Source organism: Pelodiscus sinensis, chromosome 20, assembly GCF_049634645.1.
Source record: "Pelodiscus sinensis isolate JC-2024 chromosome 20, ASM4963464v1, whole genome shotgun sequence".
Classification (NCBI taxonomy): domain Eukaryota; kingdom Metazoa; phylum Chordata; order Testudines; family Trionychidae; genus Pelodiscus; species Pelodiscus sinensis.
The window spans coordinates 11,245,770-11,270,876 of record NC_134730.1 but is presented as its reverse complement, the minus strand read 5'-3'; the positions used below and the strand labels follow the sequence as shown (position 1 = coordinate 11,270,876).

General features: G+C 43.5%; 1 protein-coding gene and 1 long non-coding RNA gene across 8 annotated transcripts in view; one reads left to right on the top strand and one right to left on the bottom strand.

Moving 5' to 3' along the window:
- The window catches only part of UNK (unk zinc finger), a 79,833-nt gene extending 57,104 nt beyond the window's left edge, over positions 1-22,729 (top strand). For 5 of the 7 annotated variants that reach the window (XM_075903650.1, XM_075903649.1, XM_075903645.1 and 2 more), the window contains 7 exons: positions 8,388-8,456; positions 9,019-9,193; positions 10,431-10,532; positions 12,346-12,534; positions 16,965-17,146; positions 17,880-18,137; positions 18,500-22,729. In XM_075903650.1, the coding sequence (XP_075759765.1) occupies positions 8,388-8,456; positions 9,019-9,193; positions 10,431-10,532; positions 12,346-12,534; positions 16,965-17,146; positions 17,880-18,137; positions 18,500-18,655 (1,131 nt within the window). In that variant the 3' untranslated portion in view covers positions 18,656-22,729. The remainder of the gene's footprint in view (positions 1-8,387; positions 8,457-9,018; positions 9,194-10,430; positions 10,533-12,345; positions 12,535-16,964; positions 17,147-17,879; positions 18,138-18,499) is intronic. The other 2 variants (XM_075903647.1, XM_075903648.1) reach the window with 2 other exon arrangements.
- On the bottom strand, positions 6,252-12,435 carry LOC142819099 (uncharacterized). Its single transcript, XR_012896809.1, has 3 exons — positions 12,301-12,435; positions 11,501-11,631; positions 6,252-6,594 (listed from the first exon to the last, which is right to left on the bottom strand). It is a non-coding gene; the product is annotated as an uncharacterized LOC142819099 (long non-coding RNA).
- Positions 22,730-25,107: the final 2,378 nt, after the last annotated feature.

The following is a 25,107-nucleotide window of genomic DNA, read 5'->3' as shown; positions in this document are numbered from 1 at the left end:
TGAGGTGGACTTGTTTGCAACTAAAGCCAACAAGAAGTGTGCACAGTACTGTTCTCATGTGGGCATTGGCACGCACTCTCTAGTGGGTGCATTCACAGTAATATGGAGCGCACCACTATCGTATGTGTTCCCACCAAACTCACTTCTCCATTGGGTAATCAGCAAGATAAAGCAGGACAGGACCACAGTAATACTAATCGTATCATGTTGGCCCAGACAGACATGGCATCCTTACATGATGCATATGTCCACAAAGAATCCAGGGTGTTTTCTGATGTTCCCACATCTCCTGACTCAGAACAGTGTCCATGTAAGTCATCCCCATGTCCAAACTCTCCATTTGCAGGCACGGTTTCTGGCTCTCCTCAATAGAAGTGACCTGTCCTGGGCCGATGCAAGAGCTTCTTCTCAGTAGTCACAGACTAACTACGAAAAAATCATGCCTTTATAAATGGTGCAGATTTTCCATGTGGTGTCAACAGAAACAAACAGCTCTTGCGACTGCCTCCCTACCTCTGGTCCTACAGTACTTATTACCCCTCAAAACCTCGGGGCTCTCCTTCAGCTCCCTAAAGGTTCACTTGGTTGTGATAACCGGATTTCATCTCCCGGTGGAGGATAAGTCTATTTTTACCCTGTCATTAAATGCTTTTTGAAGGGGATCCACCCACAAAGAGCCCAACTCCATGTTAGTACCTCAACCTAGTACTTCAGGCGCTGATCCGCAAGCCCTTCAAACCTCTAACTACCTGTTTGACGCTACGCCTGTCTATGAAGGTGGGCTTCTTGATCGCCATCATCTCTGCCAGAAGAGTAGGAGAACTGGGTGCGCTTATGGCAGATCCACCTTTCATAGTATTCCACAAGGACAAAGTCATTCTATGCCCACACCAAAAATTCCTCCCGTAGGTCCCAACTCCCTTTCATTTTAATGAACCCATCTACTTACCTATCTTCTTCCTGAAACCCCTTGCAGATACCAGAGAGGCTGTGTGGCACACATTGATGTCCACAGAGCGGTCGCATTTTATTTGGACAGAACTAGACAGATACAAATAATCTTGACGATTTGTGTATCAACTACTGAAAGATCCAGGGGCATGCCAATTTCCAAACAGTGGTTGTCCAGATGAATCGTGGACTGTACATGACTGACCTACCATACTTTCGGGCGGGACCTTCCGCTGCAGCTACCTGCTCATTCCACGAGAGCAATGGCAACTTCTCCAGCATACCTGAACAATATTCCTATGACGGACATTTGTAGGGCTGCCACATGGTCCTCCGCTCATACATTTACCAAGCACTATGCATCAAAACTTACTTGTCTCATGACATTCACTTTGGCCAGACAGTTTTAGCAGTCATGAATAAAAGCAATCAACCGAAGCTCCCTCCGAGTGTGAGTACTGCTTCTTAGTCACCTAAGGTGGAACACCCACAGGGACACTCTCAAAGAAGAAGAGACGGTTACTCACCTTGTGCAATAATGTAGGTTCTTTAAAATGGTTGTGTCTGTGGGTGCTCCAGCACCCACCCTTCCTCCCTTCTGCTTCAAAGCTGCCTATCTCTGGCACAGAGAAGGAACTGGAGAGATAGTTGGCCGCACATGCGGAGTAGCAGTGCGCAGCCTACCGAGGGCACTGCTACCTCCAACTAGAGGTGCAGCAGTGCCCCAGACATCTAAGGTGGAGCACCCACAGGGAAAACCATCTGGAAGAACTTCAGTTACTGCACAAGGTGAGTAACCCTCTTTTGCTTAGCATGCATGCTAAAGTGACCACAATACAGGTGTAAGTATCTAAATAAATTATATATATTTTTAAAGACAACAGATTTTTCCAAGAGACCTGAATATCTGGCCTGATTTATTAAGCAAATAACACATATATCTGAGTTTTCATGCAGTATACAAAAGAACCAGCTTTAGACCTTGTCAGGTTGTGATTTGAGACTAGAAAAGCGGTGCCAGTGAATTACATCTTTTAGTATTGATCCTTTTCCATCTCTTCATGTGCAGTGAGGATGGAGTGTGGTTTAGAGCATGATCTCAGAGGTCAAGACTCCTGGGTTCTGTGCATGATTCTGTGCTGAGTTTCTCTGGGACTTTTTGGCAAGTTGCTTAACTTCTTTATGCTCCAGTTTAGCTTAGGTGTAAGATGGGCATAATAATACTTACTACACAGTGAACATAAGAACGGCCGTACTGGGTCAGACCAAAGGTCCTTCTAGCCCAGTATCCTGTCTGCCGACAGTGGCCAACACCAGGTGCCCCAGAGAGGGTGGACCGAAGACAATGATCAAGCGATTTGTCTCCTGCATCTCTCTCCAGCCTCTGACAAATAGAGGCCAAGGACACCATTTTATCCCTTGGCTAATAGCCTTTTATGGACCTAACCTCCGTGAAATTATCTAGCTTCTCTTTAAATTGTATTATAGTCCTAGCCTTCACAGCCTCCTCTGGCAAGGAGTTCCACAGGTTGACTACACGCTGTGTGAAGAAGAACTTTCTTTTATTAGTTTTAAACCTGCTCCCCATTCATTTCATTTGGTGTCCTCTAGTTCTTCTATTTAGGGAACTAATAAATAACTTTTCTTTATTGGCCCTCTCCACACCACTCATGATTTTATAGACCTCTATCATATCCCCCCTCAGTCTCCTCTTTTCTAAACTGAAAAGTCCCAGTCGCTTTAACCTCTCCTCATATGGGACCCGTTCCAAACCCCTAATCATTTTAGTTGTTCTTTTCTGAACCCTTTTCAAGGCCAAAATATCTTTTTTGAGGTGAGGAGACCACATCTGTACACAGTATTCAAGATGTGGGCGTACCATAGTTTTATACAGGGGCAGTAAGATATTCTGGGTCTTATTTTCTATCCCTTTCCTAATAATTCCTAGCATCCTATTTGCCTTTTTGACCGCCGCTGCACACTGCGTGGAAGTTTTCAGAGAATTGTCCACGATAACTCCAAGATCTCTTTCCTGATTTGTCGTAGCCAAATTAGCCCCCATCATACTGTACGTATAGTTGGGGTTGTTTTTCTCAATGTGCATTACTTTACACTTATCCACATTAAATTTCATTTGCCATTTTGTTGCCCAATCACACAGTTTGGTGAGATCTTCTTGGAGTCCCTCACAGTCTGCTTCTGTCTTGACTATCTTAAACAGTTTTGTATCATCTGCAAACTTTACTACCTCACTGCTTACCCCTTTCTCCAGATCATTTATGAATAAGTTGAAAAGGATTGGTCCCAGGACTGACCTTTGGGGGACACCACTAGTTACCCCTCTCCAATCTGAAAATTTACCATTTATTCCTACCCTTTGTTTCCTGTCTTTTAACCAGTTCTCAATCCAAGAAAGGGCCTTCCCTCTTATCCCATGATCATGTAATTTACACAAGAGCCTTTGGTGAGGGACCTTGTCAAAGGCTTTCTGAAAATCCAAGTATACTATATCTACTGGATCCCCCTTATCCGCATGTTTGTTAACCCCTTCAAAGAACTCTAATAGATTAGTAAGACAGGATTTCCCTTTACAGAAATCATGTTGACTTTTGTCCAACAAATTATGTTCTTCTACATGCTTCACAATTCTTTACTATTGTTTCAACTAATTTGCCCGGTACTGAAGTTAGACTTACCAGTCTGTAATTGCCAGGATCGCCTCTAGAGCCCTTTTTAAAAATTGGTGTCACGTTGGCTACCTTCCCGTCATTAGGTACGGAACCGATTTAAAGAATAGGTTACAAACCACAGATAATAGCTAAGCAATTTCCCATTTGAGTTCTTTTAGAACCCTTGGATGAATGCCATCCAGTCCCGGAGATTTGTTACCATTAAGTTTTTCTATTTGTTCCAAAACCTCCTCTAATGACACTTCAATCCGGGACAGTTCCTCAGATTCATCACCCACAAAGGACGGTGCAGATTCGGGAATTTCCCCAATGTCCTCAGCCGTGAAGACTGAAGCAAAGAAATCATTTAGTTTCTCCGCAATGGCTTTATCGTCCTTGATTGCTCCTTTTATAACTTGATCATCTAGGGGACCCACAGGTTTTTTTAGCAGGCTTCCTGCTTCTAATGTACTTAAAAAACATTTTGTTATTTCTTTTTGAGTTTTTGGCTAGATGTTCCTCAAAATCTTTTTTTGCTTTTCTTATTACATTTTTACACTTGATTTGACAGTGTTTATGTTCCTTTCTATTTATCTCACTAGGATTGGACTTCCACTTCTTAAAAGATACCTTTTTGTTCCTCACTGCTTCTTTTACATGATTGTTAAGCCACGGTGACACTTTTTCAGGTCTCTTGCTATGTTTTTTAATTTGGGGTATACATTTAAGTTGGGCCTCTATTATGGTGTCTTTAAAAAGTTTCCATGCAGCTTTCAGGGATTTGGCTCTAGTCACTGTGCCTTTTAATTTCTGTTTAACTAACCTCCTCATTTTTGTATAATTCCCCTTTTTGAAATTAAATGCCAGGGTGCTGGACTGCTGAGGTGTTCTTCCTACCACAGGAATGTTGAATGTTATTATATTATGGTCACTATTCCCAAGCGGTCCTGTAACGGTTATTTCCTGGAACTGATCCTGCACTCCACTCAGGACTAAATCGAGAATTGCCTCTCCCCTTTTGGGTTCCTGCACCAGCTGCTCCAAGAAGCAGTCATTTAAGCCATTGAGAAATTTTATCTCTGCTTCTCTTCCTGAGGTGACATGTATCCAGTCAATATGGGGATAATTAAAATCCCCCATTATTATAGAATTCTTTATTTTGGTAGCCTCCCTAATCTCCCTCAGCATTTCAATGTCGGTATCGCTGTCCTGGTCAGATGGTCAGTAATATATCCCTACTGCTAATTTCTTATTATTGGAGCATGGAATTACTATCCATAGCGATTCTATGGATCATGTTGATTCACTTAATATTTTTATTTCATTTGATTATCTTTCACATACAGTTCCACTCCACCATCCACCCGGCCTGCTCTATCCTTTCTATATATTTTATATTCCGATATGATTGTGTCCCACAGATTTTCCTCATTCCACCAGGTTTCAGTGATGCCTATTATGTCAATCTCCTCATTTAATACGAGGTACTCTAGTTCACCCATCTTATTAGTCAGACTCCTAGCATTTGTGTACAAGCACTTTAAAAATTTGCCACTGCTTATTTGTCTGCCCTTCCCTGATGCATTGGATTCCTTTGTATGCGGTTGTTTGTCTGCTCTGGCCCATGGTTTGTCCTCTCCTCTCCTCTCCTCTCTTTCTGACTACAGCTTAGAGAATCTCTACCAATGGATTCTCCTCTAAGAGAAGTCTCCCTCTGATATACGTGCATCTCCGCACCAATCGGCTTTCCCCCATCTCTTAGTTTAAAAACTGCTCTATGGCCTTTTTAATGTTTAGTGCCAGCAGTCTGGTTCCACCCTGGTTTAGTGAGGTTGTGCAGCTTATTTTGTTAGTGTTCATAAAGGCCTTTAACCATTTTGGATAAAAGGCGCTGGAAAACTGCAAATGTGCTGCACAGTGGATTTGTTCTGTGCTGGATATGGAATGTTCTGTTTCATCCATAATTTACATCTCTCTTTCCTCCCCCATGACACAATGGAGCAAGTTATAGATAGAATTTCAATTTCCACTTTTACTTTGCATTTTTTGGTTTGTTTTGCACTCTCTAATGTTAGTCAGAAATATATAAAAGAGAAAAATATGGAAAAATGTGGAGTTTTTAACGGGTGTTGCACCAGTTCAGGGTTGCAGACATTGGGCTGGCCTTGAAATGTATTAAAAACCTTCAGCGAGGCTTAGCTGCCAGGTATGTTGGCAAGAATCCTCTCAGCAGGATTGGGAAAAACAATGGGCACTGATTCTGTTTGTATGTGTACATGTGTTTTTCTCTCTCCACTCTAACTCTGAATCCTGCTTATGTCACATTTTGCGTTCAGATGAGTGTCGGCAAGGAAGAGGTGCATTGGGTAATCTAGCAGGCATGTTATCAAACACATGCAGATGTACTAATATAACACAGCATCTATAACACACAAAGAAATACAAGCCTAAGGTCAGTTCAGTTGTGACTGCTGCGTCCACACTGTGCACTATTTAGGGAAAGCAGTAAAGAAAGATTTTTGTGTCCATATCTCACCTGCCTGTTTGCCAGACCTTGGCCTCCTCTGGGCATCAGATTGAAGAGAGAAAATAAATCAGTTAAGTAAAACAAGAGAGAAATTCTGTGCTCTTTTTCCTCTTTATTCATTGTGGTTACAGTGTCTATCCTCAGCCGACAATAATTCATCGTTTTAATAACAGCTTTCATAACGCAACCTTAAGCCGAGCTTGGTGGTGTCCCTACAGCAGGAGGCTGACAGGAGCAAATGCTCCCGTCAGCTTCCCTTACTTCTCTCAACTGCAAGGAGTACAGTCGCCAGCCAGAGCTGTCCTCAGCGTTTGATTTATGTGTCTATACTAGACCTGCTAAATTGAATGCCAAAACATCGCTCTTCGGTGCATAGCGTGAAGACAAAATGTTGAGCAGCCCTTCTTATCTCTGGAATGTCTTTCTCTGAATCACAAAGATCCTGCTCTGTAAAAGAAACAAGCAGAGACAACCCTTGGCACCTTTTCACAACCTCAGGGTGTATAATTGAGCCCTTCTTTGTCTGCTATCACAGGTACAGCATTATTATAGTTGGTGGTTGGCTAATGTCCTGAAGCAAAAGGGTTGAAATAACTTGTAATTTTTGTATCCAATATGGTTGGATATATTTTTTCCATACAGATAAAATGTTTTAGCAAAAACAAGGAAGAGTCCTGTGTCACCTTAAAGACTAACAAATTTATTTTGGCATAAAATTTTGTGGACTGGAGTCCATTTCATCAGATAGTGGACTACAGCACACAAAAACTTATGCCCAATAAATTTGTTAGTCTTTAAGGTGACAGTTTTCCTTATTATTTTTGCTGAATCAGAATAACACAGCTACCTCTGAAACTTGTCACTCTGTTTTAGAATCCCACTAAACTCTTAGCTCAGTGTCATCTATTATGGCTTTGAGTTCAATAAGTTAAAAATGATCCTTGTGTCTGTTTTTTGTTTTTGCTTTTTAATTCTGTTTCCTGTGCCTTTATTGTTTTGTTTTGTTTTGTTTTGGGTTTTTTTAAACAAAAATGGAGCCTGGCTGATCTCTACTCCATCTTTTTTACACCCCTTTGTAATTGTAATACTAATCCTTAGGTCTTTTCATCAGTAGATCTCAAAGCATTTCACAGAGGAACTCAGTATGATTAACCCATTTTGCAGATGGGGAAATTGATGTCACTCCTTTTCCATCTCCTTCTGAAACTAACCCTGGTTCAGACTAGGGGATGTTAAAATGCATGTAATTGGTTAACCATGTAACTGCTGAAAATTTCAGTCATTACGTGCAAAGCGGCTGCCAGCTCCTCAGGAGTTGTCTTTAAAAGCCAGGTCCTGGCACACACTTCCTCCCGCCTGCCACCCCACTCCCAGGGAGCCAGTTGCTGTCCCATGCTGCTGCCTCTAATATAGAGTCAGTAGTGCCGGATGGCAGTCAGCTCCCTGGGAGCCAATGCATGCTGGGAGCTGGCTTTTAAGCCAGCTCCCCACATGTACCAGCTCCTGCCTCCTGCCCCAAGCTGCTGCCTCTGTATAAGAGGCAACAGTGCAGGCCAGCAGTGGCTCCCTGGGAGCCAGGTGCCCACTAGGACCTAGCTTTTAAGCCTGCTCCCACCTGCCACCCACTTCCGGGGAGCTGGCTGACACTGTGTACCAGAGGCAGGAGCACGGGGCAGCAGCCGTCTCCCCAGGAGCAGGACCGGAAACTGTTTGTAACCATTTGGATAAGCTTATCAGTTACCTATTTAAATGGCTGCACTCTTACATCCCTAGTTCAGACCTTGGCTGGAGAAGTAGCAAAATAATCATTTAAATTATGTTGTCAAAATAAATAATCCCAAAAGTAAATAAAAATGCAATGTGGTTCCTATTGGAGAATGGCAGAGACTATGGACTATTTATAGCAATGGAAAGGAATCTGTACTTGGTCTTTTATTCTTAAGAAGTTCTTAAGGTTAATGAAGGGGTAATTCTGTTAAATGCAAACATAATTGCAATAGATCGTTAAATAACTGAGCAGAATGTCCATGTATTAAGAGGACAGGCAATTTGGGGGTTCTCTGTTTGTTAAGCACAAGCACCAGCCCCGCTTTTTGGATTCTAAAGCACCAAGGACAGCCTAATAGAAGGGGAGGGGGCTGTGCATGTTCTTCATGGCTTCTCCAAAAGCCAGGAGTCAGCCATTTTCAATGTAGTTGTTAATCTCCCTGCTTATCTTTTGTTCTGTTTATTTACTGCAGCAAGCAAAAATAAAATCCCATTCACTGGAATACAGGAGCCAGGAGCAGCCTTTGTTACAGCCCAAACAGGTACTGTAATGCCAAAAGAACTCTGAGACCTTGCTTGGAGCTCACCCCACAACCAGTATGAAAGCCAGCCAGATCTGTGGAGCCAATGACAGGCCAGACAGAGTCAGGGTGCTCTAGGTCAGAAATGACCTTTTGAGAAGGGAGGGTCCTCCAGTGGTGTGAAAGGTTAGGCCTGCATGAATTCAGTGTAGATTCACAGTTCTGGACTGTGGCGCACAGAGAGAGGGGTCCTGTAAAGAGGGTTTCCTGTCCGTTTACAGGAAATGTTTGCTGAGTGCGTGACCCAGACCTGTGATTACTGCAATACTATCTGTGGGTCATGTGAGTTCGTTTCAGTGTTGCCTGAAGGCTGAAAAGAAACAAACCTGTAGAAGTGAAACACAGACAGTTAATTTCCTCCTCTTTCCCTGCCCCCACACTATTGATAGTAACAATCTGTCAGAAAAAGATCAGCAAAGAACACATTCACTGATGTAGCTTGACTGATGCCATATCTCTGCACGATTTTGAAGTGATTCTTTTGTGGAGATATTTAATTTCTTACTTCCCCCTCTTGTTTCAGGACATATTGGGGATTCTTCCTGTGGGCAGCCCTTTGACTTCCAGCATCTCCTCCAGTATCACTTCCAGTCTGGCAGCAACACCACCAAGCCCCGCTGGCACCAGCAGCATCCCAGGCATGAACGCCAATGCCCTGCCTTTCTACCCTACCAGCGACACAGTGGAGTCTGTTATAGGTAATGCTGACTGAGGCCTTTAGACGGGGCCCTTCAGGCATGAGAATTGGAATAACATGTTGCAGCCATGGGGTTGAGAGATGTTATAGTGCACTCTAGTTTCTTATCCCACACTTCCCTCCTAGTTTTGATGCTTCCTGCGAAACTAGGCTGTATCTACACTGGTAAGTTATTCCAGAAAATCAGCCGCTTTTCCGGAAAAACTTGCCAGCTGTCTACACTGGCCGCTTGAATTTCCAGAAAAGCACTGACGATCTAATGTAAAATCATCAGTGCTTTTCCGGAAAAACTATGCTGCTCCCGTTCAGGCAAAAGTCTTTTTCCGGAAAACTGTTCCGGAAAAAGGCCAGTGTAGACAGCACAGCAGTGTTTTCCGCAAAAAACCCCCATCACGAAAATGACGATCGGGGCTTTTTTGCGGAAAAGCACGTTTAGATTGGCCACAGACGCTTTTCCGAAAAAAGTGCTTTTCCAGAAAAGTGTCCTGCCCCCATCCAGAGATCCAAGTATAGTACAAAGTCTCCAGATGTGTAGAACAGGGGCTCCTCTAAGGGACTCGCTCTTCTCTTAATCAGATTCTTTGTATCCCCTTTCATGATCCAGCATTCCTGATGTAAATTAATTACAACAATAAAAGCAAATCAGCAGGCAGGGGGAGGCATATATTTGTCTGTCTATGATCTATATATGTGGGTCTATATCTGTAGGTCTGTGATAAGGTATATTTTAATAATATGGTTACACATAGCATTGGACAGGCTCTGTGTAAGCTTTCATCGCCTTGTATGGTCTTTGAACTTCAGACCTGATTTGCAATCAGCCTGCTGCTGCTAGTCCATTCTAGGGCTCTCCTCAGTACATTGATGATACAGCACTAGCCATCACTAGACAGAACATGGGCAGGTGTTTCATAAGGGCAGAACCAGAACATCAGTGTGGGGGAGATCTGAGAGGATTGCTGTTATTTCTGGTCTGTTTGTTTTCATGTAATTTCTGGGAATGAGTTGATCTAAAATCTTGGGAAATTGGGTTAGGCAATGGAAACCAATATGAAAAGCTGCCTGTTAGAGTCATAACGAATCATTTAACAGCAACACTGTGCAGAATTGAGAGTAGGGCTGAGTATGCTGTCCAGAAGACAACAATGGCTGTTGTTGTATGTAGGCTCTTTGGGTCACCCTATCTCTTGAAGTTTGTTGGTCCTTTGTAACATAATTGGTACCTCTGTATCCGGCAGAATCTGCCTTGGATGACCTGGACCTGAACGAATTCGGAGTGGCTGCCCTGGAGAAGACATTTGACAGCAGCACGGTGCCCCACACGAGTGGCATCATGATAGGTACATGAAAGCAACAGAGCTTTCTTTGATCATCTGCCAACTTGCAGTGTTGCCAGATCAGCTAGGCTGAGCCAGCCCACAATGCTCTAAAGCCAACTTTAAAAAATGGATTGGTTGGAAGCAACAGTTGTAACTAACTCAGGCAACCAGTGAGAGTTCTGAAAGCAAAAGATCACTCTCCATGGCTAACAGAGTTGAGTTCCTGCCAGTGGACTAGGAATGTTTCTGAGCTGAGCATGTTTTGTCTGTAAACAGCTGCCATCTAAAATGTGTAAATATGTCTGGTAGCTATCAAAACAGTTGAAAATATTGTAACTTGCTTCTCATGAGGAAAATCCCAGTAAAAGTCAAAGGGAACCCAGTGACCTGGCAATACTGCATCTATTGTCACAGGATCATTTGATGGTGTATGACAAGGACAGAGTTTCAAGAGAGCAGAGGGTGCAGCAGCCATGCGCACCGGGTCGTGGCTTGCATTTCTTCCCATTCCCTTGATAAGGGAGCATGGGGAAAGTACTTGCATTCCATGATTTACTCCTCTGCCCCCTTCCCATCATCAGCCAGGAGTGAGAAGCATGCACGGAATCCAAGTACTTTCCCTTTATTGTCAGGGGAATGGGGAAAAAAAGCAAACTGCACCCCATTCTAGGGCTCTCCTAGAAAAGCAAACTGCACCCCAGCTGCTGTTCCCCCTCCCCCGCTCTCTCGAAACTCCGCCCTTGGTGTATGGCCATCTATCAAAGCATACAGTGTATGTGTCTCATCGTCTGTATGTGATATTTGAGCCAGGGTCCATTTTGCCTGTGTCTAGTGGCTTGAAAGTTATAGATCTCAAGATTCTTTGCAGAACGCATTGGTGCCCAGCTGCCACCATTCCTTTACTCAGTGAAACTGGTTCTTCTGTATGAGCTATTGTTGGCTCCATAATGGCTATTGTTTGCCTATGCAGCTGCTGCTTAGACCCTTACCTGAGAAACCAGAATCCATTCTGTGGGCAATTTTAGATCCAACCCCCCTCAAAGGATCATCATACTGCTTCAACCTCCAGAGATGGTGTGCTCTGAGGGCCCCATTCCTGCCACAGCTCAGCCTTGCTGGCCTGGAGAGACAAGAAGCATGGAATTAGAAGAATGGTGATCTTTCTGCCACTCCCTTTAGGTCTGGGTGCCAACTATTCCCTGTAAAGCTGTACAAAATGGAAAGTGGCGGGGGGAGGTGTGAGAGAACTCTTTGGAGCTGTCCGTGCAGCTGGAGAAGACTGCTCTCTGGTGAAGTCGAGGAGGTGTGATGTTCAGGGGAGTGTGATTCTGTTATTGCTTACATGGAAGTTTTCACATACAGCTGAAGCCTGTTGCCATTTTAGATTGACCAAGTTGTGGTGTGATTCTCTTCCTGGTAGCTTACCTGTATTTAAAAAAAAAAAGCCGGGGGGAGAGCAAATTTTGCAAGTGAATTTTCATTTCAAAGCTGCTCACTTGATAGCTAAAACAAATGGTTTTCTATAGGGAACTCTGCAGGGGAAGTACAATCAGGGCCTGGAGGGAGTGCCTCTCCCTGGTTTGGCCAGTTGACTCGCAGTCTTTGGTGTAGGGTGCACTCTGAAGGGAATCACATCTGGTCCTACTTGGCCAGTTTGCTGATGTAGTGCCCCAGCTGAAGGCTGAGAGCCGTGTAATGTAGAAGGGCAATGGTGGAAATTCCAGGGTTCTACTTTCTGATAAGCTAACCTCTGCTGTTCTAAACTCCTGTGCTGTGCTCTAGCCCATACCTCATGATCATGCATTCCCATCCTGTTTGTGTGTTCTTTGTCCAGGTGGGAGTTTGCTGCAGAGTTCTGCTCCTGTAAATATCCCTGGGTCCCTTGGAAGTTCTGCCTCTTTTCACTCTGCCTCTCCTTCTCCACCGGTCAGCCTCTCATCGCATTTCCTCCATCAGCCCCAGGGACACTTAAGCCAATCAGAAAACACATTCTTGGGGACATCAGCTTCTCATGGATCATTAGGTAAATGCACAGTGTACATACATGTACAGTGTTACATGTACATACATGTCTATACCATGTAAGTATTTTCTTTTAAGTTAACTTTAATTTGAGTGTCTTATTTCACTATTGCCATTTATACCTCTCCTTCCCATAATAACAACAGTACTGCAAGCTGGTTTACCGACATGTAATTAATGAACCTTCTTGACATTTCTGTGTTAGTGGGAGCAAATATCCCCATTTTACAGTCAGAGAAATTAAAGAAGAAAGGTTAGGTGACTAATCCAGGTTCACATAGCGCAAATGATGACTTGCTGAGGTGAGAACTTGGGAGTTACTGGCTCCCCATCTTGTGCTCAGACAAATAGACTGCATCTCTCTCTGCTCAGGGCAAGTGATTATAGCTTAGATCCTCAGCACACCTAAGCTGAAGTGGAGAAGGGAAGGTGGTTTTAGGCCACCTTCAGTTCTGGGAGCTGGATTGGCCCCCTGTGGAAAGAGCAGCCTCAAGCATACTTCACAATTTACCCCGCTGCAGTTCCCCTCCTATTACCATTCCATAACCTAGGCTCAGCAGAATGCAACAGTTCTCCAGCCACATTCCCGTCCATCCCCACCTCCACTTGCAAAGGTGTGACCGCTACACTTAGAGCTGTGAGGGGCACAGCATAGGTAGAATGGGGTAGCAGGAGCTGTGAAAAATGTCTTGATATTTCAAGAAATCAAATCATTTTTTAAAATATTTTGTAAATTTCCATGGTTAAATCTCAGTAAAGTTGATAAATGCTTTGTTAATCTGTTACTTCATGCATCTAACAACGCTGTGTCTCATTCCTTGTAATCACATTCTTTGTTCAGAGAAGCCTTTTAGGTCTTTTGAATGGATTATACAATGACATTAAAGAGTAAAGATATATCAGAAGGCAGCTGTATTTAATTACAGCTGGTTTTTATCATGGGAAAAGTCAGTTTCAGTAGGAAAAGGGAAATGTAACAAAATAGGATTTGAATAAAGCTATACTTTTTATTTTAGCAGAAAAGTGTTAAATAGCTTGTATTCATAGAACCATATTGTCGAGACGAGTGCAGAATCAAATGAATGGAATAAAATTTCAAAATGCATTTAGAGAACAGAATATTTTAAAAAGCAAAGTACATCTTAGAACCGAACAGAGGAGTGGGGGTAGTTTGAGTCTTTTCAGCTTTTGATAAAGTTTCTTGGCATAGTAACTTACCGTTTTGGAATGTAGGACTTGCTCATTGAATGCAGCCGAGGCAGAATGTATGATGAAAATGGTGACCAGGAGCCCTAGCCCTGGACCTATAGTGCTAACTGATGTATAAACAGAAACAATGGTCTCTGCCTCAGGGACCTTACAGTCCAGGACAAGAGACAACTGATGGAGCCAGACAGGAACAGGAGTACAGGGAAACAATATGACTTCGTTGCTCAGCATGACAGACTGTGGCATCAAAACACCAGCAACCAGAGCATGGCAAACTCCCTTTCAAGAAACCTAGAACAGTAATGAAAATAAAACATTACATTTCTTGCAGGGCTCCCTTCCCCCTGCCGCTGATTCTCTTGCTTTACCAGCAGGAAGGTGTATAGAAAGACATTCCCTCCTTAGAGACAGGAGGTGGGAGCTGTGGGAAACCAGGGACAGTTTTTGAACAGTATAACTATGTCAGCTGGAGTGGGATTTTTTTTTCCTAAAATAATTATAGCAGTCCAGTCCCTGGTGTGGATGCAGTTATACTGCTTTAAAAGTGCCTGGCATGGTATAGTTTATTCCCCTTCCCATACCAGATTAACCTATACCAATTTAAAGCACCTTTCCACAATTATAATTGTATGTGCACTAGAGGGTGTTGTGTTGCTTTTAGAATTTAAAGTGGTACATCATTCTAGTGTAGACAACCCCTGGAAGAAACAATAGAAACCCCAAACTAGCCACTTGCTAGGGTTTCCAGGAGTCCAAGATTTCACCCTGACAGTCCAGTATTTTTGGCTTCTGTCTGGTTAAAAAAAAAAAAAAAAAAAAAAAAAATCAGAGAATACTTGACACCTAAAATGTCTGGTATTTTCTGAATTTTTCCCTGTCCAGGAGGTGAAAATACCGGGCACTTGGCAACCCTACAAACACTCAGCGCCCGGCCTTCCCTCTCTTCCCCCCGGCTCCCAACACCCCCAGCCCCCTGACCCCAGCCCCCATGCTTCCCTGGTTCCCCAAGGCTGCCCACACAAAATGGCTGCTGGCAAAAAGCCCTAGGGCAACCGATGCTTTCCCCTGGGTCTTAGTGCTCAACCGCTCCTATCCCTGCACTCACTTTTAAAGGGGACCTGCTGTTTTAATGCTGTTTTATTTTTAATTTTTTTTGGCTTAATAAGTCCTTGGAGTTCTTTTTTTTGCTCAGCAAGTTTGATCTCCCTCCCTTTTTTTTCCTTTTCCCTTCAACAGAATTTTTTCCCGTTTTTTTTGGGGGGGGGGGCGGGGAGAGGTGTTCAGTATTTTTGTTTCAAACATCTGGCAACCCTACCAGTTGCTGCTACTGGGTTTGAGATGCCCAGCAAGGGTAACCAGCTTCTTGGTTCTTGAATGCTGCCTCTCATTGAGATGTGTTCTGCCTTGCTTCTGGGAGCTGATCTGCATGCATTGGTTTAATTTAAAGTCGGTCTTTAAATTAATTTGCATTAAACTGGTGCAAACCTCTATAGGCTTGCCTGCACTACCTCTTTCTTGCAGAAGAGGCTATGCAAATGAAGTGCTTATTAGCAACTTCTCGTGCTTCATTTGCATATTGTCTTCCAACGCTTTTTGCAAAAGAGGTTTTTGCGCAAAAAAAAAGCAGTGTAGACGGGTCTGTTTTGCACAAAAACACCCTTTTGCATGAGAACCTGTAAACCTCATTTTTTGAGAAATAAGTATTCTTGCGCAAAAGGGTTTTTTTGCACAAAACAGACCCATCTACACTGCTTGTTTTTGCGCAAAAAACACTTCTGCAAAAAGCATTGGAAGACATATGCAAACGAAGTGTGAGAAGTTGCTAATGAGCGCTTCATTTGCATTGCCTCTTCTGCAAAAAAAAGAACATGTAGACGTAGCGCCCGTGGGCGCTCTTACATTGATTTAAACCTGATTTATATAAATTCTGCTGAATGTAATTAGAAATTGAAATGAGAGAAACTCTGTATAAACTAAGTTTAAATTGACGTAAGAGTGTATTCACAGGAATTTGCCACTAAATCACTTTAAACTAGATCACTTTTAAACAACCCTTTTGTTAAACTGGTGCAAGCTGGTGAGCAGACAAGGCCTGAGTCCCCAGAGCTCTCTGCTCCGTGTGCACCAGTCATTCCTCAGCTTCTTCCTGATTCTTCCTGGATGGGAGCAGCAGAGGCTCATTCTGAGTAAATAGCTCCTTTTTTGTTGGCAAGGCACAAATCCTGGATTCCATGACCAACATGTGGCCTTGTTCATCATATTTCCTTCCACTAGATCACCCAAGGCTTTGAATCCTATTATAAGTGGGCAAATGTGTTTGAATATGCCAGGCTAGGCATGTGCCATAGCTAGATCACAGCCCTCTTAATACTTGGAAATGGCATGCGTGGGACTGGTTTGCTTACTGTGGAATGCAAAGGAGAAGTCACACCTGGCTTTGTCTACAGAGGCAAACCAAGTGTGTGTTTGCAGTCAAGCTAATAGGTGGTTCTCAAACTGTGGGTCAGGGCCCCCAAAGTGGGTCACTGGAATTAACTGAGGCCCAGGACCAAGCCCCACTATCTGGGGTTCAAAACACAGCACCCAGGACCCAAGCCCAAGAGCTTCATCCTTGGGTGGCAAAGCTTAGGTTAGGCCCCTGCCTGGAGCTGAAGCCCTTGGCTTTGGTCCCCCTGCATGGGAATCAGGCAGGCTCAGGCTTTGGTCCCTTCCCTGAGGGAGTTGTGTAGTAATTTTTGTTGTCAGAAGGGAGTCGCAGTGCAATGACGTTTGAGAAGTGTTGAGGTAGCGTAAGGCTTAACTGCTACTGCGGGACAAGCTGCAGTGATCTTGAGGAAGTTAAACTGTGTATCACGGATGTGACTAGGAGGAGGGAGGAGGGGGGAATTTCAGTTTGGATAAGCTAACTTGATTGAAAAACTCCCCCTGGTAGCCTGTGGAGGTAAAGCCACATGCAAAGGGAGCTTCTGCTTTTTTTTTTTTTTTTTTAATTTCTTGAGGCCAGAGATGTCCATTCCCAAACTACACGCTTAGTTACCTAATGGTTGTGTTATCTTCAGTTTGTGAGCACTGCTGTCCCCTAATGGATGACCATCTCCTGAAGGAATGAACTGGTTCCTAAATCATTCATCTGCCTCCTAAACTTGAGCCCTGGATTTCATAGGGACAGGGAGCAAGTGAGGAAACCTGTGACCTAACCCTCTCTGTCTCCTCGTGAAACAGGTTTAAATGGGATGAACAGCAGCATATGGGAGCACTTTGCTTCTGGGAGTTTTTCGCCCAGTACCTCACCTGCGTTTCTGTCAGGTCCAGGTGCTGCTGAGCTGGCGAGACTGCGACAAGAACTGGATGAAGCCAACAGCACAATTAAGCAGTGGGAGGAGTCCTGGAAACAAGCCAAACAGGTACAATGCAATTTGGAAGGGATGCGGCATTGGGATGTGGCATTGGGATGTCAAGGCATAGATAAAGAGGCTTTTCCAAACTTAGAGGGAAGGTAAAGTGCTGTAATACAGAGCCTTTTAGAACCAGATTCCCTTAAGCCTCTTTACACTCACTTACCAAGGGATAAGGGAAGGAGAGCTGATATGGTTAGGAGCTGGAATGGTCTAAGGCCTTATATACACACTGAAGTTGCACCGGTTTAACAAAAGGTGCCATCTTAAACTGATTTTGTTGCAGTGGCACAAAAGACTGTGCGGACATTTTGTATTTCAGTTTAAAGCAAATATTTTTCGTTTATCAATTAGGAATCTGTTTAAGCTAAACTGAAATCAGCCACTTTTAAACAGAAATAATCTCCATATAGGGACTCACATCAGTTTAATAAAATTGGTATAAAATTGCACCCCTTTGGTTAAACCAGTGCATCTTTCCCATGTAGATAAGACCTTAGTTACTGGAGATACTGGCATTGATTTTAACTTGCACTTTCTTATATCCTTCAATTAGCCACTTATTTTTGCCACACCTCTCTTCTGGTCTCTCAGGATTAAAATTATGCTAGTGTGCACACCTCCTTAGTCTGACCCACTGAGTTTAAGGGGGTGTAGATGACATGTTGGTATATTGTTTTGAATTTAAATTGGTTAGTAAAAGGGAGTTTACACTGACTCTTTTTCCCCCTGGGACTTGCAGGCATGTGACGCTTGGAAGAAGGAAGCAGAGGAAGCGAATGATCGTGCCAGCACAGCCAACATGGAATGTGAGCTGGCCCGGGAGCAGAGGGAAGCCCTGGAGCTGCAAGTGAAGAAACTCCAGGAGGAGCTGGAGAGGATCCATGCAGGCCAGGACCCCCAGATCCTGCGCTCGTTTTCTGACCTAGAGACTCTCTCGCTCTCCACACTGTATACCCTACAGAAACAGCTGCGCGCCAACCTGGAGAAAGTCGACAAGGTGAGCATGAGGGACCTTGGGGTGGGAGCCATTCCACTTACCTCTTACTTTCCATTTGATCTTTTTTGCTCAGCTTAGTGGATATAATCAAACTGAGTTATAACTAGGTTAAACAAATGCTGTAGCCTGGTCTTTACAGATCCCGAGGCCAGGCTAGAGCTTAAATCTTAAGTAGGTCAGGGAATAGAACCTAAAAGTATCCCGGAACCCAGCTGTCAATACACCAGCATGTGCTGTCTCATTTTCATTTGATAACGCTGATGGGAACATACCCAGCCATGTGCAGGTGGAGGGGCTTTCCCTTCTCCCCAACACCTCCCTTGTTTCTGATGGATTGTGGTTTGCTTTGTCCTCTCTTGCAGGCAGTATTTCAGATGCAATCAGTGAAATGTCTTAAGTGTCAGGAGGAGAACCGGGTGGTGTTACAGTGCCAACACGCCGTGCTGTGTGAAATGTGTGCCGAGGAGGGCGAATGCCCCATCTGCCATCCTAACAGGCCACACACGCTCCAATCGTGACCCTTCAAGGACACTTGGTTTCTCATATCACATAGAACTTTTTAACTTTATATATATATATATATATATATATATATATATATATATATATATATATATATATATATATAAATTAGTTGCAGAGCACTTTTTAATATTTTACATCCCCCATCTAAACTGCCCCTCTCCCACTCCCCACTAATTCTAACTGTTTAGGAACTTTGAGAGCTGTTTTTCATACAGCACCAAAGGCCATCTGCAGAGAGTCTGTGTTTTTCCTCTTTTCTATTTAGGATATAACAAATTTTGACTATTTCTGGGGAGTTGGAGTTGTGGAGCGGGGTCTCCAGGTGCTCTCCAGAGTGAGGGTTGGACCTATGCGGGAGGAAGGAGATGAATTTACATTGCTTGATCATGTCCTCAAACTTTTACTGACCCAGCTTGTTAAAGCTGTCCCCGCTGCCAGGAGCCCTATTGGATGTCTGGTGATTTAGAGCTTTGCTTGCTCGGCTTGCCGATCTCTGAATACTCAAGAACTTTATCTGTCCATTTAAACATCAAAATTCACTTTTTAGAAGGGTGGTTTTTTTAACACGATTTGTATATTTGTAAGAAAACAAGAAAAGGGAAAAAATACTGCATTCAAAGCGACTCAGGCCAGGCCAGTGGCTAGTGTAAATTGCAGGACAGTTTGAGGTCTTGGGTTTGAGAGACCTAAGAAATACTGCCCAGCTGGCAAACTAAGGCTAGTCCATAGAAGGGAGGTGGAACAAGAGATTCTGTTTTTCCTGTACCCGCCGGTGGCATGTCTTTGGAGATGTATTTCAGCGTCAGGCTGGATGGTAGTCTGGGGACATGCTTCACAATCATTGCTGATATAGAAGCGATTCCAAGAGGCGAGTGGGAGTGACAGCTGAGTTATGAGGGGATACCCCACTTGAACTGGCCAGATATTTCCTATGTTACTGCCACAAGACTAATAAGGTTCCCACAGCTCTGTGCTCTCCCGGATTTTCTGGTGGATGAGGCTGAAGCCTGAGCTCTTCCTGGGTTCTGAGGCAGGACTCACACCCATTTGTAATTTTTTTCCGCCAGAGCATCCTGATAATATTTAGCACTTTCAGTAATGAATTCTCACAAGAGCCCTGGGATGCTACTTCCAGGAGCAGAGCTATTACTGTGCCATGATAAACAGAGACGTCCACACCAACCCACTTATTTCGGTCACTAACAGGGACTGTTCAGCTAAAACAACCACGCAGTTCGCAGGACAGTGATAACTACTCCTCTTACTGTTCCCCAGCTGCACTCTTGCTGCAGGTGCCAGTAATGCTCATGCTGTTAACACAGCATTATGCCGATGGCAACAAAAGTATTTCCATCATGGAACAAATCATTGTTCTGTCTATTGCAGCCAATGCCAGAGGCTTCAAAGACAGGTGTAAGTTATTTCTTTCTCATCCACATCTGACCACTTTATGTGCTAAAGCATGATATCTGATAACACTTGAGACTTTTAAACTTAGGTAGTGTAACTGCAGATATTATTCTTATTCACATACATGTATAACACTGATGTGAAACTTTACTAAAGCCAGTTTGTCCAGTAATGTCCAGTAGTAGAGAGTTTCACGGGTTAATATAACCTTTTCCTTGTTGCAAGGAAAATCTTCCCATGTCCTTGGGTTCTCTCACTTTACTAACTCCTGCTGTGCAGGCTCATCCTTTGGACATGTAGCTTTCTGCAAACCCTGGCTGGATCCTTCCAAGGAATCTGACCTCCTGTGAGCACCAGGTACCTGTTCCTGCAAGCACCATCAGCAGGGGAGCTCATACCAGCTTTTACTTGTTCACTTGGGCTGGCATTGCAGTTTACTCCTAGGTTAGTATGGTGGGGAAGGGAAAAGGTGAGAACTTCCAGATCAGCCATACACCAGCAGCAAGTTTCCCTTCAGGAAGAACAAAATGCCACTGGCCTGGACCCTGTCTAGTAGCTGAGATTTTCTACACCCTTTTTCTAATTGTAAATTGGCTTCTTATTTCAGGGGGACGACAATAACCTGCTGGGTTTCCAACCAACTGGCCAACTGGGGGGTCATTAATTGGCATTTAATTTCTTTTGCCAAATAGGGCAGGCAGGCTATGGGGCACTGGGTCTCACAGTTCTGAATAGGCACTGCAAATAGACTGAGGTTAATGGGGCAAACTCCCCTTTCAGGTACAAAATGCATAGCTCACACTAGGTATGTATCTGAGGCCTGAGTTTGACACTGTCTATTATTGTCTATTTGTGGCTCAATCCTGCAATATCTGCAGGAGCAAAATTCCCATCAGTCTCTCTCTCTAAGTGCTTTTTAATGCACCCATTGCAGGCAAACTCTAGTCTAGATAGTATAACACGCATTGAAAAGTACCCGTTTGGTCTGAAAGGACTCTAACCTCCACCTCTGACAGTTTTGCCTGCAATCAAAACCGAAGGATTGGATCTTTAATAGGGTTGTTAGAGAGTAGTCAGCTACTTGACTACCCAATTAGCATAAGCTTATCGGGTAGTCTAGTGTAGTACTTGACTACTCACTTTCCTTTCAGCTTCCCCTTGCTGCCTCTGTATGAGAGGCAGCACGGGAGTGGGGAGAATAGGAGACAGTGCTGGGCAGGAGCTGGCTTAAAAGACAGTTCCCCCTGCACTATCTCTGGAGTGCTGCCTGTCCCCTCCTTCCCCACCCCTGCCTCTATCAAAAGCGAAGGGGGGATAGGGGAAGCTGCTGTGGCGGCCAGGGCTGGCTGGAGCCAGGGGCTGCTCCAACAGCAGTCCCCGCCCACAACCAGCCCTGACTGCCACAAACAGGGGCTGCTGGACTTGGCACAAACCGGCACCGAGCAGTCTTGGCTCATGATGGTCCGGGACACTGAATCTCTGCATTTTAAATGTAGTAAGAACCCAGTGGCTCTTACTACATTTAAAATGCAAAGCCACAGCGCGGATGGCTCCCAGAGCTGGCACAAGTCGGGACTGCTCAGTCTCACCTTGAGCTGGCTCCAGGAGCTACCCCCACTGCAGCTCTTCAGAGCAGTCCTTATTGACTAGTCGATACAAATCATGTCATGGATACAAATAACCACAGTTTAATATCCTTAGTCTTTAATCCCATCAGTGACTCCTACTTCTGGTTGATTTTCCTACCCTGGAAGTGCACTGGAAACCCCAGCAGCCCATGGTTGATAATAGGAACAATTAAACTGTTACCAGAGACTTTCAATGTATTTTGTATTTAATGCAAGGAAATAATTAGATCTGCTTCCATGATTCCATCCTTCCTCTGCAAGGAAGGGGTTAATATGCATTCCCAGATGATCTCTACGTGCAGCTCTGTATAGTTGTGTCGTCCCCCCCCCCCCCCCCCCTTAACTTGTTTTTGGTAAAATGCTTTTTTTCTATGTGTATTTTATTGTAACTAGCATCCATTTTTAATTTTGTTTTTGTATGGAGAGATACCGCTGGGTAACTATTGTGGCTATGTTGTTTGGTTATAGCCTTTGAATGTCTGTGCCATTAGGTGGGACTGGTCTCAAAGACCTGCCAACCTGCCTTGGTTTGGTCTTAAGGAAAGATCATTCATTAAAATGTGTGAAAATTCTTTTTTAAAAACAAATGAAAAACTATAAAAAGGGGGGAAGGAAAAACCCAATGTAAATGAAATTTACTCAACTGTTTTAGTAACTAATGGAAAAATAATAGGAAATAAATTCTCAAATCAGGTCTGTAATATTTATAAGATCTGATCAGCTGATATGGTTCCTGGATGGAAATTGGTTTGTAACATTTGTTTTTGTTAACATTCTGGTTTATTACTCTCCTTCCTGTAAGATTGTCCAGTGAGACCCTATGCTCTTTGGACAAATATATTTTGGCTGAATAATTGCAACTGATTTCTACAGGGGAGGTTCAATGGATGCATTCCCCTCTCCTCTCAAGGTAACATTAAAATGATTTGGTAATTCCTCCGTAATGCAAAACTAGCTGGTCATGTAGGAGGATGAGACATTTCCCTGTTTGTCAGATTTCTTAGCCAAGGGGGGGGGGGGGGGGGGGGGGGGGAAGAGAAATTCCAACCTGCAGTGCTACAGGATTTGCCTTCTGAGCAAAACACAGTGTCTCTGTTTAATACTTAATCCTGAAGGACCAAAGAATACAAATTGGAATCAAACCCTAATCTCTGCCCTCAATTCCTCTTTCTTCCCCTGCCCCACCCGAATCACGGTAGAAGCAGTTGAAAGGGTTGGCACAAGGCATGAAGTGTGTCCCTTCCCCCCCGTACATTGTACTTTGAGTCTTTTATACATTGACTTTTCCTCTCCTTCCTCTGGTCCTTTTAACAAAGGTTTTTTAAATCTAGGTTTCTATGAATTTGTAATTGCTGCTCTTTCAAAACATGCAATATCTGAAATGTGAAGGATTTCTTTTGCTCCAGATGAAATAGAGGACTTGATCTTTGTGTATTTGATGAATATTTTTGGTGCCCTTTTCTTGCTAGAAATTAAAAATAAACTAAGAAAATAAGAGTGAATTCAGGGGGACAGAAAAGGGGCTCTCTAGCAGCTGTTGACTTTACATCATCTGAGCCAGGGGATATTTGCATGGAGCCACAGTGCTGCTTTTAAAGCAACAGGATTCTGTGATCAGCTTTTGTGTTTATTAAAAGGGGATTTGCAGAAATATTGGTGCTAATATAGCCATCCACTATAATGTACTGTCACATGCTGTGTATTTTGGAGCAGAAAAGTCCACAGCGTAAATGGAATAATTAAATCAGACCAAAGGGACCCTTCTGTGGAGTGAGTCACATTAAAAGGCGAAAAAAAAGTTTAAGTCAAAGTGGACAATTTCCAGCTCTTCTGACTTAGCAGCACATTTGGCAGATGCTAAGTAGATAAGGTGTGTCTGGGAACAACACCCTCCCCACCCCCAGATCCCACTCCTCCACACGAAGTCCTTATTGAATAATTATCATTTTCTTTCAAAAATGTCTCATAGTGTTGGAAGGGTTCACTACAATCGCTGACCTCAATGACTAATTCTGCCTGTTTGGCAGTTTCCTAGCCCTGATTAGAGGGAAGAGAGTATTAATTATGTTGTGAAACCCCAGTATTCTTGAAGGTCAATAAACTTCTACTTTAGTATAAAAAATATACAAGTCTGTCCACTTGAAACATATGAATTAGAGCAACAATATTCTACATACATACTTACATATATCTATATCTATATCTATCTATATATATATATATATATATACACACACATACATAAAAATGATAGAAAATCTCCTTAGAGAATAGCTTTGAGCCTGAGAATTTCTCCATGTTTGGGAGGCTACAGTGCATTTATATAGCTTAGGGATACTCAGGCCATCCGTCACTGATCTCCTGACCATATAGACACCCAACCAAAGCCAAACTGTGGCAGAGGGGAAAGTGGCACAGTAATTGGGTGTTCAGAGGAAATAGCCCAAATAGGGAGCACAACATTTTATCCACCCCAAAAGGGATCTCTGCAGCTGTTCTTATACTGAAGTGTTTTATACTTTCCCTACATCTCCAAAGCTTAACCTGAGCCACTAGCAAGGGCTTGCACAGTTCAGACAATGAAGAGAATTCCTCACTGTGTGAGGAAGAGTTTAACGCTGAATGGACTCAGTAATTTGTTGCTGTTCCACTAGCCACAATTCATCCTCTTGTTCCCTCTTCCTCCTCCCAGAAGGCAGAATATTCTTACCCGTGTTCTCCTCCAGGATTATAATAATCGCTGGAGCATTGCAAACAGAAAATAGATGTTACTGGTGTCAAGAAAAGTATTGCAAAAGTGAAGTATTCCTGCAAATTAGTGACTGTGGATCAAAGATATCTATGGGGCTTCCCCACTCTGTAGCTTCCGATGTTAAAACAAAATAAATACGTTTAACAATACACACTACAGTAGATCTGGTGGCAGTTCTTGACCAATCTCTCTCTTGGACTTCCCGGAGAAGGAGCATTGGGAAGGAGCATCCCTCAGTCTATGTAGACGGTGGCAGAATGGTAATCTGTGGTGTGTACAATGTGTTGTTGATTCCATGTATAGACTGTGATTTCAGCTGTCGTTCTTCTCGTATTCTGTAAATACGTGTTTTGGCTGTCGAAAACCTGGTTTAGACTCTTTTTCTCGGCAGAATGAATTTGCATGTGGGGCTGGAAGGAATGCAATCTGTCACAGTTTCCAAGAGCAGGATGGATTTTCTAGAGGACAATAAATTTTTATTTTTTTGCTAATAAAAAAAATCCCAAGCCGCTTGTGTATGTATGTGCGTACAGTGCATCCGGTCAGTGGGGTGAACTTTCTGCGTGCCTTGACCCTGCTTTTGGAAGCTAAAGAGTTTGTGAAATGAAGCCAATTACTGATCCAGCTCACTGGGATACAACACTAACAAAGGCTG